General features: G+C 41.3%; 1 protein-coding gene across 1 annotated transcript; it reads left to right on the plus strand.

Moving 5' to 3' along the window:
- Positions 1-50: 50 nt before the first annotated feature.
- Positions 51-5,606, plus strand: f2 (coagulation factor II (thrombin)). The gene is made up of 14 exons (XM_077229020.1): positions 51-814; positions 939-1,096; positions 1,290-1,314; positions 1,658-1,729; positions 2,186-2,291; positions 2,493-2,623; positions 2,960-3,271; positions 3,525-3,635; positions 3,721-3,847; positions 3,950-4,117; positions 4,306-4,479; positions 4,857-5,035; positions 5,147-5,217; positions 5,345-5,606. Exons 1-14 carry the CDS (start codon positions 694-696, stop codon positions 5,498-5,500), a joined length of 1,911 nt encoding a protein of 636 aa, XP_077085135.1. The 5' UTR covers positions 51-693; the 3' UTR covers positions 5,501-5,606.
- The last annotated feature ends 8,043 nt before the right edge of the window (positions 5,607-13,649 follow it).

Consider the following 13,649-nt stretch of genomic DNA (forward strand, 5'->3'; position numbering starts at 1 on the left):
ATCACTGTTTATACAGACATTGTACAAATGCATCAGCAAAACACAGCTGTGTTGGGAAATGTATATAGGAAATTCCGTTATATACCTGTATCTGTTACGTTGCAAATGATCAGATCTTTCACACGTCAACTGTTAAAATAAAATACCATGTATGTACTTTTTATATAAATACATAATGATTATTATTAGAAGAAATGATAAGCAGTAGATACCCAGTAGATAAGAGCTAATGGAGCTCTACATCTACATACAGAGGGTCATAATTTGAAAATGAAAGCTATTTCTTTTGATTACTAACAAAGATGGATATTTGTCTTAAATAACAAAATATGGAGGAGCACTGTGTAAAATATTTAATCTAGTTTTTTTCTTCTTCTTTTTTTAATGTGTGAGAGTTTTTTTATAATATAAATATTAGAATTTGTATAATATGTCCTCACAGTTGAATTCGCATAGCTTTGGAGATATGAAGTTATCTTGTTTTCATTAAATATGTCTGATTCATGTTCCTCAGAAAGCAAAGAATGTTCCACGTTGATATAAGAGATCTGATACAGAAGAGATAGGCTCTTTTTGTGAAAAGAGTTCAGACACTTTGTTCTCTTTGAACTCTGGTAGTTCAATATTAACTTGGTGACTCCAGTAACTGCAGCTCTGGTCTTTTCTAACTGAGTGTGTGAGAGATTTGATGAGATGCTCCAAGTTTTTTCAGGATTACAGACTCAGTCATCCCCAAGAATGGGAGCAAAACCAGCGCCTCTCCTTCTTTCCCTGCTTCTCGGACAAGTTCTCCAGTTCACGTTGTGCAATAACGGTAGGAATTTACTGAGATTTCTCTGCCTTTTGACTAATTAGGCCATAACAAACTAAGAAACAAATTTATTCTAAGATAATACATATTATAGATGTTTTGAGAAATTTTGCCTTTTGTGCTTCAGTGTTCATTGACGTTAAGGAAGCCTCTCAGATCATTCGGGCAAAGAGGGCTAACGGCAGATTTGAGGAGTTTAAACCGGGTAGTCTGGAGAGAGAGTGTGTGGAAGAGATTTGTGACCATGAGGAAGCTCGAGAAGTGTTTGAGAGAGTTGATGAAACGGTGAGAAATTCACTTTGTGTTGTAAGCCCAATTGAAACAAATGGAAATATTTAAATCTCTATCAGTGGATTTAAAAACAAAAATGCAATATATAAGTTTATATAATCTTTATAAGATTACTGGCATTTGAAGTGTGGTATAAATCCTTTTATCTAGTGTTTTATGTTTAATGATTTCTTCCATTTTCCCACAGGAAATTTTTTGGGCGAAATATTTGGGTAAGAATATATATCACTTTACAAAAGTTTCAGTGTAAACAGTGACAACATTTTGTGTAAACAGTTTCTATTGAGCCAGGGACAAAGTGCATTTTCACTGGCCTTTCCCTGCTCAGTATACAAATTAAAATGAGTTTATTGGTATCAGGATTGCCCGACGGCCAATTAAACTAGCCCAAATACCAAAACTCAAATTAAGGCTCCCCCATAAGGCACTCCCATAACTAAAATCTTTGGCAACAGTTTAAAAGTAGCCCAATTCCACAGAAAAAAAAATGCCAACCTGGGAACTCTTACTCTGTTAGATGTTATATATTTCCCTTTTTTATCTTTTTTTCCACAGGCTGTGAGGGAACAAAATTATCCAGAACACCAGCACATATCAGGAGTTTGAGAGCATGTGTGGAAACACAAGGTAAGGGTGATACATACTTATTCACCCAACACAAAGAATTGTACCCAGCACTCGTAACACCAAGACATTTTTTGGTAAAAGCAAGTGACTGATCATAACCCTATTAATTAATGTTTGATTGACTGTTATTTTTTTGTCATTGTTCTAGTTTTTACTAACATTTTGAATTAGTGTATATGTATGTGTGTGTATATATATATATATATATATATATATATATATATATATATATATATATATTCGTTTTCTATTTAATTTAAAAAAAATTAAGGTATGTCTAAATGTAAAGTATGTCTATATGGTTTTTATGAATTTTAATTTCAGTTTTAGTTATTTTAGTACATCAAGTTAAACTAAATAAAAATGTGAAGTAGCTGAATGTTAATTTTTTTTCAAGTAAGTAAAAGTTTGTATGTTTTTAGTGTTAGTTTTTTACTATAATTTCCCTGTTGACAGGAGACTGTTTCGTTGATGTTGGTGAACACTATGCTGGTAGAGTATCTGTCACCAAGTCTGGAAGGTCATGCCAGTACTGGAAAAGCAACTTCCCCCACAGGATTCAGTATGTACTTCTGCACTCTTTGTTGACAGCAACTGTCATCTCTCAGGATTGGCAAAACCATTTTATGTTGATTGTTTATAAAACACAAATTATTTCAGTAAAGAAGAGGCATGTTTTGTTTTCATGTATTGAGCTTTACATTCCTCTAGTGATGTTGCAGCAGCTCTTTTGTCTAATGACCTACTTGTTTCCCCTTTTTAGCGAATTTAATGTGACACAGCTGAAGCTTCCGGAGAACTTTTGCAGAAACCCAGATAAGAGCAGTGGAGGCCCTTGGTGTTTTACAAGAGATCCGACGGTCAGAAGGGAATCCTGCAGCTTGACAAAATGCGGTAGAGAAAATCACTAAAATCTTACTGCAAAATGTCCTGTGGTGTAATAACTAACGCTTTGCGCTGTCAACCAGAATGTTGAGCCATGTGTCATTGAACCAGGTTGCTCAGGAGAAATTATCGCTGTAATAATAAGTTTACTTGATGTTGCTTTGGATCTGCTAAATGACTACTGGTTTTTCTAAAACACATATTACCATATCTGATAGCACCTATTTGTGCCCTCTTTATTGCACATTTTATGCTTGAGCATAAATAAAAAAAGGTTTCATTCCATTCCATCCCATCAAATTATGCCAGTCCACCTGACTGATCATCTCACTCTCTCCTCCTCAGGTGAGACTGTTGTTCTCCCTCCGCCACCTCCTACTGTGAAACCTGAAGAGCGTTATGTCAAGAGTAAATGTCTGGCTGGAAATGGGGAGACCTACACAGGGGATTTGTCTGTGTCTATGGGGGGACGCACCTGCGTGCAATGGAGTGCACCAGAAGTGCAAGCCTTGATTAAAGGAAAAGAGTTTCTGCCTCAAGTTCAGCTTGTAAAGAACCACTGCAGAAACCCAGATGGAGATATGGAGGGTCCCTGGTGCTACGTAAAGGAAGCGGGCGGAAACATTACCATTGATTACTGTGACTTAGAGATGTGTGGTGAGTGAGCAGAAACTACCTTCTACAAACACCTACACGATAACAACTAGAAATATTATTTTTTTCCCTTGAACTTTAGACCTTGATTGAAAGTGACATCTGGACCAGAGTCTTTTAATTAGGATTAAGTGTCATAATTTTAATAAAGCAAAAACCTTTTTAATGTTAAGGAAGCGTAAGTGCATTAGTCATAAATCATCATGCCTCCAAGTCCACACTTGAACATCACTCTCTCTTTCTCATTCACTCTCAGACGCCCCTCTGGACAAGTTTGTAGAGGAAGCAGGTGGTCGAGAGAGAACAACTCTTGATGGCAAAAGAAAGACTTTCTTTAGCCCCCGTAGCTTTGGCAATGGAGAACAAGGTCTGATACCTTCACAGTCCGTTTTGCGGTGGTTTGATACCTTTTATAATCAACTGATAATTAACATTAAACTGCCTTTTGTCAGAGTGTGGAGTGCGCCCCTTGTTTGAGAAGATCAGCAAAGAAGATAAGAATGAGAAGGAGCTACTGATGTCATACACTGGAAGCAGAATAGTGGGAGGAGAGGAGGCTGAAATGGCCAGTGCTCCATGGTGAATACATCTCCACCTACTCTGTTTTAAACTTTCAGATATCTTGCCATCATCACTCACGTCAACATCATGTTGTTTACTGTGTTTGATGTAATTTGGCAGGCAGGTGATGTTATATAAGCGTAGTCCTCAGGAGCTGCTGTGTGGAGCCAGTCTGATCAGCGATGAATGGATTCTCACTGCGGCCCACTGCATCCTCTACCCACCGTGGAACAAGAACTTCACCATCAATGATATCATCGTCCGTCTTGGAAAACACTCTCGTACCAAGTGAGCCCTCAAAAGAATTCTATAAAACTTGCACACTTTTTTATTCAATTGACTGCACCAATACATAAGTTGTAAATGTCTATTTGTTAATGCCGGAAAGCTGTGAAATATACACTAAGCAATTTAGAAACCTCAGTCTACAGGAAATTAAGCTGTTTTAAACTCTTTCCTGTTTCTCTCTGAGTCAGGTATGAGAGGGGCATTGAGAAGATTGTGGCCATTGATGAAATCATTGTCCACCCTAAATATAACTGGAAGGAAAACCTGAACCGAGACATTGCTCTTCTGCACATGAAGAAGCCTGTAGTCTTTACGAGTGAGATCCACCCTGTCTGTCTGCCCACCAAGAGCATTGCAAAGAAGTAAGAAAAAACAATACTCTAATATATATATATATATATATATATATATATATATATATATATATATATATATATATAGGTTCTACTCATCGGTTGTTGATTGGATGGAGGCAGATGGAATGCAAGTTTAAGCAGACTACATGATTAGAAGAGTCTGATCATCCACAATAAGATCAATAACATACATTTAGAAAACGCAGATTTTAAAACTTCACACTATAAAGATGCTAACCTCTTGAAAGGGGTCCTTTTATGCATTTGTTTAATTTTTTTGATGGTGAAACTCACTAACATATTTTCTCAATGTTTAGGAAATGCATTTTAGCATATCTTTAAAATTTACTCATAGCTGTAATTGACAGATTTTCTCTCTGAAGTTTAATGTTTGCAGGTTTCAAGGGTCGTGTAACTGGCTGGGGGAACCTCAGGGAATCATGGACATCAAACCCAACAAATCTTCCAACAGTGCTACAACAGATTCACTTGCCCATTGTGGATCAGAGCATCTGTCGCAATTCCACCTCGGTCATCATCACTGACAACATGTTCTGTGCTGGTAATATTCATCATATTCTTCATGGTCTTCTTTAGACCCTAGACAGTTCAGGTTCTGAGAATTTGTGAGATGCTTTTGCGCTCAGGTGTCACGGCATCTTTTGTTTTATAGGTTACCTGCCAGATGATACAAAAAGAGGTGACGCTTGTGAAGGAGACAGCGGAGGGCCTTTTGTGATGAAGGTATAATAACGTATATTCTTCTCTTCTCAAACAAGTTTGACTTACCAATATCGATAAAGCTCTGTTTGCTGTACTCACACAACTAAACTTTACATCTTGTCCTTTTAAAACCTATTCCTGCCCACAGAGTCCTACAGATAAACGGTGGTATCAGATTGGCATTGTGTCGTGGGGTGAGGGCTGTGATCGTGATGGCAAATATGGATTCTACACACACTTATTCCGTATGCGTCGCTGGATGAAAAAAGTCATTGATAAAACAGGCTCTGCAGATGATGAGTGATCTTCCAACCTGGAAAGAGACCTGTGCCACAAAAGAAATTAACACTTTGGTCAAATGTGATCAAACTTTCAAATTGATGAATAAATCTGAATTCTTTGTATGTTGATACCAGTGTGTGAGCATGGAGTTTCTTTCTGTGTTTTGGCAGTGAGAATGGGCTGGCCTCTTCTTTATAATGAAACACATGCAATTCTGGTTTTGAGATCAGTTAAATAAAATATCAGGTTCTTGTCACATAAATAAAGGAATGGTGATATGTGACTGATCACAATGATGAGGGTGTTATTATAAAACACCAAAGATACTCTTTTTTTCACAGTTCAGTAGTCAAAAACCACTGTATTTCATTGAGATGCTTTAATGGATGAAAAATGCTAGCAATTAAAAAAACATAAATATTACTACACTGCCCGGTCAAAAAAGGTTGCTGTTTGAATTTAAATAGGCAAATACTTCAGAGTCTTTAACTGGATCATTATTGCTGTGATTATTATGTTTCTAGCATGTTATATGTTTGGCAACAACCAAAATTTGATGCATCTCTTTATGGAAATAACATCACAACATTTGTTTCCATCAAGAGGTGCATACATTTTTGGTCAAGATCTCTTGGTCAAGCACTCTGTAAAGTCTACTCCAGCTCATCCCAAAGAATTTCAATGAATTTAAGGTCTGGACTCAGAGGTGCCAGTTCATGTGTGAAAATTATTCTTCAAGCTCCCTCCCAACCATTCTTTCTAATGAATATTTCCTTTGTCATCCTGGAATATGGCCATGATGTGTCTTTCTACATGCTTGTTTAAAGGGTTAGTTCGCCCCAAAAAAAAAATATGTCATTAATGACTCACCCTCATGTCGTTCCAAGCCCGTAAGATCTCCGTTCATCTTCGGAACACAGTTTAAGATATTTTAGATTTAGTCCGAGAGTTTTCTGTCCCTCCATTGAAAATCTATGTACAGTATACTGTCCTTGTCCAGAAAGGCAATAAAGACATCATCAAAGTAGTCCACGTGACCTCAGTGGGCTAGTTAGAATTTTTTGAAGCATCGAAAATTCATTTTGTTCCAAAAATAACAAAAACGACGACTTTATTCAGCATTGTATTCTCTTCCGGTTCTGTTGTCAATCCGCGTTCACGAGGCCAGTGACGCTGCTGACGTAAGACGCTGCTGACGTGTTATCTGGTGCGTTCGTGTATTCGGGTTCAAATAAATATGTCTGGTTAAAAAAAAATGCAAGTCTTCCCCTGTGTCGAAAATCTTAAGACATGTTTGCAAAGATTGTTTTGTTTACAGTGTGCGTCTCCCTCAGACTGTAAACGAAGCTCGGGCGCACCAGATAACACGTCAGCTCGTCTTACGTCAGCGGACTCATGAACGCGGATTGACAACAGAACCGGAAGAGAATGCAATGCTGAATAAAGTCGTCGTTTTTGTTATTTTTGGAACAAAATGTATTTTCGAAGCTTCAAAAAATTCTAACTAACCCACTGAGGTCACATGGACTACTTTGATGATGTCTTTATTGCCTTTCTGGACAAGGACAGTATACCGTACATAGATTTTCAATGGAGGGACAAAAAGCTCTCGGACTGAATCTAAAATATCTTAAAATGTGTTCCGAAGATGAACGGAGGTTTTACGGGCTTGGAATGACATGAGGGTGAGTCATTAATGACATAATTTTCATTTTTGGGTGAACTAACCCTTTAAGTACATTTTTAAATTTACATTTATCTTACGCTTTTATCCAAAGCAACTTACAATTGCTATATATGTCAGAGGTCGCACGCCTCTGGAGCAACTAGGGGTTAAGTGCCTTGCTCAGGGACACATTGGTGTCTCACAGTGGATTCGAACCCGGGTCTCTCACACCAGAGGCATGTGTCTTATCCACTGCGCCATCACCACCACAGAAACTGGACTCAGTCGCTCAGTTCTCGTCTGTTTTTTTTACACATTTGGCATTTTTTTTTCAAAGCAACTTACTATTGCATTTCAGGGTACACATTTACATTCTTATCAGTTCTTGCTTTTCCTGGGAATCAAACCCATGACCTTGGCATTGCAAGCGCCAACGCTCTACTGTTTGAGCTACAAGCAGTAATGAAAAGCTACACACTCGATCAATTAAAGTAAGAAGAACTGTTGCCAAACATACAGGTATAAACGGGTGACATGCTAGAAACATTATAATCACTGCAATAATGATCCAATCATAGACTCCTAAATATTTGCCTATTTAAATCCAAACAGCAACTTTTTTTTGGCCAGGCAATGTATTAGTAAATTTGCATTTATGTATAAGAAATGCAGATCAAATTATTATTAAGATTAATGTAATAAAATTGTTTTTCATCTTCCAAGATAATTGCTAAAAGGTAAAGCAGTTTCAGGGTAATCGCAAGAATCACAGCTTGTATTTTACTATTATTATTATTACATTTCTGGTTTTGGGGTTTGTAACTAGTATACTTTAACAAGCCTAATGCTTATTTATTATTTTAGTTATTGCCCCATTTTATCTCCCATCCCACCAAGTTTTCCAGTTTATGAATAGACTTATCAGAACACGCACAAACATATTCGGATACTAATGTAACCCCTGAGAGATAAGGGAATGAGTATTGCGTAGCTATATGATATGGGAAAACTCCTTTTCTCAAGAATATTGAAGCCTTTATTTTGCAACGCAGTGCAGCTGCACAGAAAGCACAGTGCATGCTGTCTAAGCGCGCTGATTGGCTGGGCTGCGGCAACTGCATGAACCTATGGCGAAGCAGCGAGGACGTGCAAACCTATCAGGGCGCTTCCCGCCTCGAGCGCCAGAATGGTTTGATTAGAATGATTATATAAGTAGCCCATTTCGCCATAGGAATCAGGTTCAATCGACTGAAGCGACAGCACCTAGACGTGCAGCGTAATAGCACGGCCGGCTACGCAATACTTGTTCCCGAGTATGTTACCTTTCGGGAACGGTTCTCTCGTATTACGTAGCTATACGCTATGGGAACTCATTTTAAAACGGCATGCTATTTGCTGATGACTTCGCTCTGACTACCGCCTGGAGCTGAGAAGCCCGAGACTTATAGTAGAACTATAGTCAGAATCCAACGGGGACCGGATGAGACAGGGCCCTCGAAGGGATATGTAGAGGCTTGGGCCCAACAGGGGCCAAGATCTCCTATATAGAAAGGACTCTTACCTGCAGGGTCGGCAGTTCCAAGTTGTAAAATCTTACAAATGTTGATGGCGAAGACCAGCCGGCCACCACACAAATGTCTTCAGTTGGTACACCACTGGACCATGCCCATGAAGAGCCCATGCCCCTTGTGGAATGAGCCCTGACGCCTATGGGGGCATTGAAGGCCCATTAACGTGTATGCTAAAGAGATAGCATCTACTATTCATCGTGATAATCTCTGCTTCGTGACCGGGGACCCTTTGGTGCGGCCACCGAAGCTTACAAAGAGCTGTTCCAACTGCCTGAACGGGGCAGAACGCTCTAAATAGACTCTGAGACCCCTGACAGGGCAGAGTAGATTCAAGTCTCTATCGTCTTCCGACAGGGGAAGAGCCGATAGTGAAATTACCTGGGCTCTGAACGGAGTCGAGAGCACCTTGGGTACATAACCATGTCTCGGTTTGAGGAGAACTCACGGTAGGAAGTGTTCATGGAGAGCGCTTGTAAATCGCCTACTTGCTTGACCAATGCTAGGGTTAGCAGGAGTGCAGCCTTGAGCGACAGTGGCTTTAAGTCAGCCGACGGAAGCGGCTCAAAAGGGGGTCCCTTAAGAGCCGTGAGGACCATAGAGAGGTCCCAGGGGGGGATAGAGGGAGGTTGAGGCGGATTAAGCCTCCTGGCCCCTTTGAGGAAGCATACAACCAGGCCGCTTTTCCCTAATGATTGGCCGGCCACAGGAGCATGGAGGGCTGCTATGGCCGCCGCATACACTCTGAGCGTGGAGGGGGTCCAGCCCGCATCCAGCAGCTCTTGGAGAAAGGAAAGTACCAGTGGTACTTAACATGAATATGGGTCTAGGTTCCGAGCTGAGCACCAGATGTCAGGGATATCTTGTGGACAGAGCTCTAGTCTCAGCAATAGTATTTAGGACTCTCTCCGGAGGGTCCCTGGATATCCGTTGAGGGGCCATACATGGAGGGTCGACAAGTTGGGACAGGGGTGCCAGAATGTCCTGTTCGCCTGCGTGAGTAGTTCCTTCCTCAGCGGAATAAGCCAGGGAGCTGTCCCTAGCAGCTGCATTAACTTGGGGAACCATGTCTGGATCCGCCAGAGAGGGGCTTTTAAGAGGACTGCACACTTGTTCTCCCTGATCCATTCGATGACTTGAGGGAGCATCGGGACCAGAAGGAATGTGTAAAGAGGGCGGCTGGGCCAGCGCATCCCTATTCTTTGAAAAGAATATTGGGCAGTGAGAGTTGTCTTCTGAGGAGAAGAGGTCGACCTCTGCCCTCCCGAACACACTCCAGATCAAAAGAACTGTCTGAAGGGGGTAGAACGTTGTCTCGAGATAGCATATCTGCAACCTGGGTCAGTATGCCAGGTGTTTGGCCAAGCTGTACAGGTTGTTTAACCTGAGACCGCCCTGGCGATTTATATATGACACCACTGCCGTGTCATCCGTCCGGACCAAGACATGGTGTCCTGCCAGGTGTGGGAGGAAAGTTTTTAGGGCTAGAAAAACTGCTCTCATTTCGAGGCAGTTGATATGTAGGCGCTTCTCCAAGCTCGACCAGAGGCCAGAGGCAGGCCTGCCCTCGTACAGAGCCCCCCAACCTAAGTTGGAGGCGTCAGTTGAAATCACCTTTCTCCTTGAGACCAGACCCATGCTTACACCAAACTGGTACCAGCTGGCTTCTTTCCAAGGGGCCAGGGTTTTGATACAGCTGTGGTTTACCCTGATACGTAGGCGGCCAATCTGCCATCCATGAGCCGGAACTTTGGGTTTCAGCCAGCGCTGAAGTGGGTGCATGCGCAGTAGGCCTAGCTGGAGTACTGACGATGCAGAGGCCATAAGGCCCGCTTTGAATGAAGCAACAGTTGAGCCCGACCAATCCTCGCCCTCAGACACCGCCATTGACAAACTGTTGTCAATGTCCTCAGCCGAACGAGACAAGACTGGCCGCTTGACTCGAGAGAGAGAACCGGTGACTCGATCTCTCGAGTGAGTGAGGCATGCAGGGACAGACCCGGCGTGAGCTCGCTCGCCTCCGAGCACTCATTCATCTCTGACCCTGCCATTTCTTCCTCCGAGGAGGGGTGGAAACAGGAGGGCGCGAGGGGCGGGGTCGCTCTCTGACTTAAAGAGAGTTAGCTGCGAGCGCAGAGTGGCATGTTCTCGTAGTGAGACGGCTGCCCTGAGGGGGTGTAGCTTCGGCGTGTTCTGCGCTGAGGCAGGAAGCACACTCACTTTGCCGTCAGTGATATGCAGGGGGAACCCGCATGAAACACAGACCGGGCACAGCATTTGAAACAACACGTGCTCTTTTTGTGAAAAGGCTTTGGAAAGGATACTCTGCCGGATGGCCACTGGGAAACGACGAAGCGCTGATGGCGTCGAGTTCAGGAAGCTGAGCAGGAGGCCGCCGGTCGCTGAGCTGCTGCTGCAGGTTGCTGCGTTTCGCTGCTGGGCTTTTCAACGGCGAGAGAGGCTTCTTGTGCGGAGAAGTCAGAGAAGAGATGCGTCATTCACTGATGGAGATTAAATCTGATTCCCATGGCAAAATGGGCCGCTTATATTTTCAGCAGGAAGTGCCCTGAGGTTCACGCGTCATCGCTGCTTCGCCATAGGTTCGTGCAGTTGCCGCAGCCCAGCCAATCAGCGCGCTTAGACAGCCTGCACTGTGCTTGCAGTTTTAAAATAAAGGCTTCAATATTCTCGAGAAAATGAGTTTTCGTATAGCATATAGTTACGCAATACGAGTGAACCGTTCTCGAAAGGGAAATTCAATGCTTAATATAATTAGCCTGACGTCGTCATACTCAGATTGTAGTCAGAATGTGAGTCTGATACTGCTCCATTGGGCTGTGATTATGGGGCGTGTGTCAACCGAACCAGGAAATAAAAGGCCTCTGCACTCAATTGGATAGACCTAGAACCAATCAGAGCAACGGAGTAAGTGACGTATGTTGAGAGATAGATTAAAGTTGATAGATTAAACTTTTTCCGAATCCCGTAGGAAGAACGGCAAAAACATCTTTCATATCGACAAAGGCCTTGATCGCGGTTCTCTGTTCCTCTTCTAAAATTAATGCGTTGTCTATATCTTCTATAACACACGCGATAGAGGAATATACACAACTCAATTCCATAGACAGTAAATGAAATGGACACAGCGACCCCATTGATTTCAACGGACAAGACTGCAGCCCGATTATTGCACTTCCTGCCTGATGGCTGAGTGACTGCGCATGCTCAAACTGAGCTTGACGACAGTCTGACAGTTGTTAATCTTCTAGTAGCTGTGCCAATACAAATCTGAATCACCTAATTCCTCAAAAACGTTGTTGAAATATTTTGTCCCGTTGCTTTTATGGACTCTCTATCTATGGGCTTCTCCCTTGACTTTATGCCTCAATGTCCCCCCGATTGCCTCATAGACAGTAAAAGATTGCCTGTGAGCTTCTCCTCCTGTCAATACGGTAATGTCTCTATTGTGCGACAGAAAGTCACGTGGTTATGACGCAATCGTTAGCCTATTTTTACAAAAACGGCTTCTACGGGGCCATAACGTAAGATACAAAGTAATGGAGCCTTTTTATACATTGTTGTGTTTCTTTAGAAATAAATAATGGACAAATGAAGTCTTTGGACGCCTCAGATGTAAAGTTATTCGCAGTCAAAGTGACGCCAAAATGAATGGGAGTCAATGGAATGCTAACAGCAGGTGAAGTTCTTCTACAATGGCGGCTCCCGCGAAGCTTCAGTGTCCGGCTGATGGATTACCCCCTTGTACGATGACAGCTCGCTCAGGGCGGGTCTGTGTTGAAACGCTGCTGTCAATTAGCAATCGTCGGAGGGGCGTCCGATCTAGTGTCGTCACAAGATCGAACGGCTCAATTTGAGGCAGGGGAAAACATATAAGGAGATTAAAACAAAAACACTGGATGGATTTTCATCATTTTATGATGGTTGTGTACAGGCACTGCCAACACACATTTCAGTACAATCAACTTGTAAAAGTGCATGTACCATTATATGACCCCTTTAAAGGATATTTTAGAAATGAATAATCAAGAGGAACATGCAGGATACGCAGGGGTTTAAATACACAATAGGTACACTATAGGATTCTTTTGATAACTGAACTACAACATCTAAACTAATGGACGATTACATTCAATAAAGAAAATTACTAGGAAACTTAACACAAGGTTGACTGGATACTAAATGAAGTAAAGACTCTGACTGTTTCTGGTTTGTCAGCATGTGATGGCACCATACTGTGACAGGGAAATCCACACCTGTTCTTCAGTGATGATTGAAGGTTACACAAGACTGAACTCACTGAGTAATGAAAAAAAAAAAAACACTTGCATGTTTATCTTGTTTTCTTTGAATGTTTCAAAGATAATGTTTGTATCCATACCAGCATGTACTGTTTTGAGCATTCCCACGTCTGAACATGTCACTGGAGATATGAATTCAGGACTCATAAATTACTGCGGTCACAATTTCAAATGCTTTTATATTATTATATTTGCATAAAATATGTTCAGATTTGAGCTGATAACTATAGATTTAACTATATTATGTTAGTTAGCAACAGCCAAAATGTTTAAAAAGTCGTTACCTGCAGTTAAGGCCCATTCACACCAAGAACGATGACTACATATATAACTATAACGATAAGTATATTTGTGTCCACACCAATGCACAATAACATTGTGTTTAATATAAGTGCATGCTGCAGTTCTGTCATCTGCCGCTTTAAATGCTTGAGAAAAAGGTTATATTAGGCATTATATATAAAAATATTTATTATTTAAGGTGATTAGCATTAAAATACAAAATACAATAAAAAATTATTTATGAAAAAAAGTGTTTTAAGAAGAGAACCCATACGTTCCGATGCATTCATAAGAGTTGTTTATGACACATGCTCCTATGAAGGGAATTTCACACCT

This window comes from Siphateles boraxobius, unplaced genomic scaffold, assembly GCF_051911475.1.
Source record: "Siphateles boraxobius isolate OS27281-9 unplaced genomic scaffold, OSU_SipBor_1 130, whole genome shotgun sequence".
NCBI classification, from domain to species: domain Eukaryota; kingdom Metazoa; phylum Chordata; class Actinopteri; order Cypriniformes; family Leuciscidae; genus Siphateles; species Siphateles boraxobius.

Bases quoted from the DNA above. Each gene is read 5' to 3' on its own strand.
- f2 (XM_077229020.1), top strand. From the start codon at position 694: ATGCTCCAAGTTTTTTCAGGATTACAGACTCAGTCATCCCCAAGAATG. The intron at 815-938 runs GTAGGAATTTAC...TTTGTGCTTCAG, and splicing joins GTTCACGTTGTGCAATAACG to TGTTCATTGACGTTAAGGAA. The intron at 1,315-1,657 runs GTAAGAATATAT...TTTTTTCCACAG, and splicing joins TTTTTGGGCGAAATATTTGG to GCTGTGAGGGAACAAAATTA.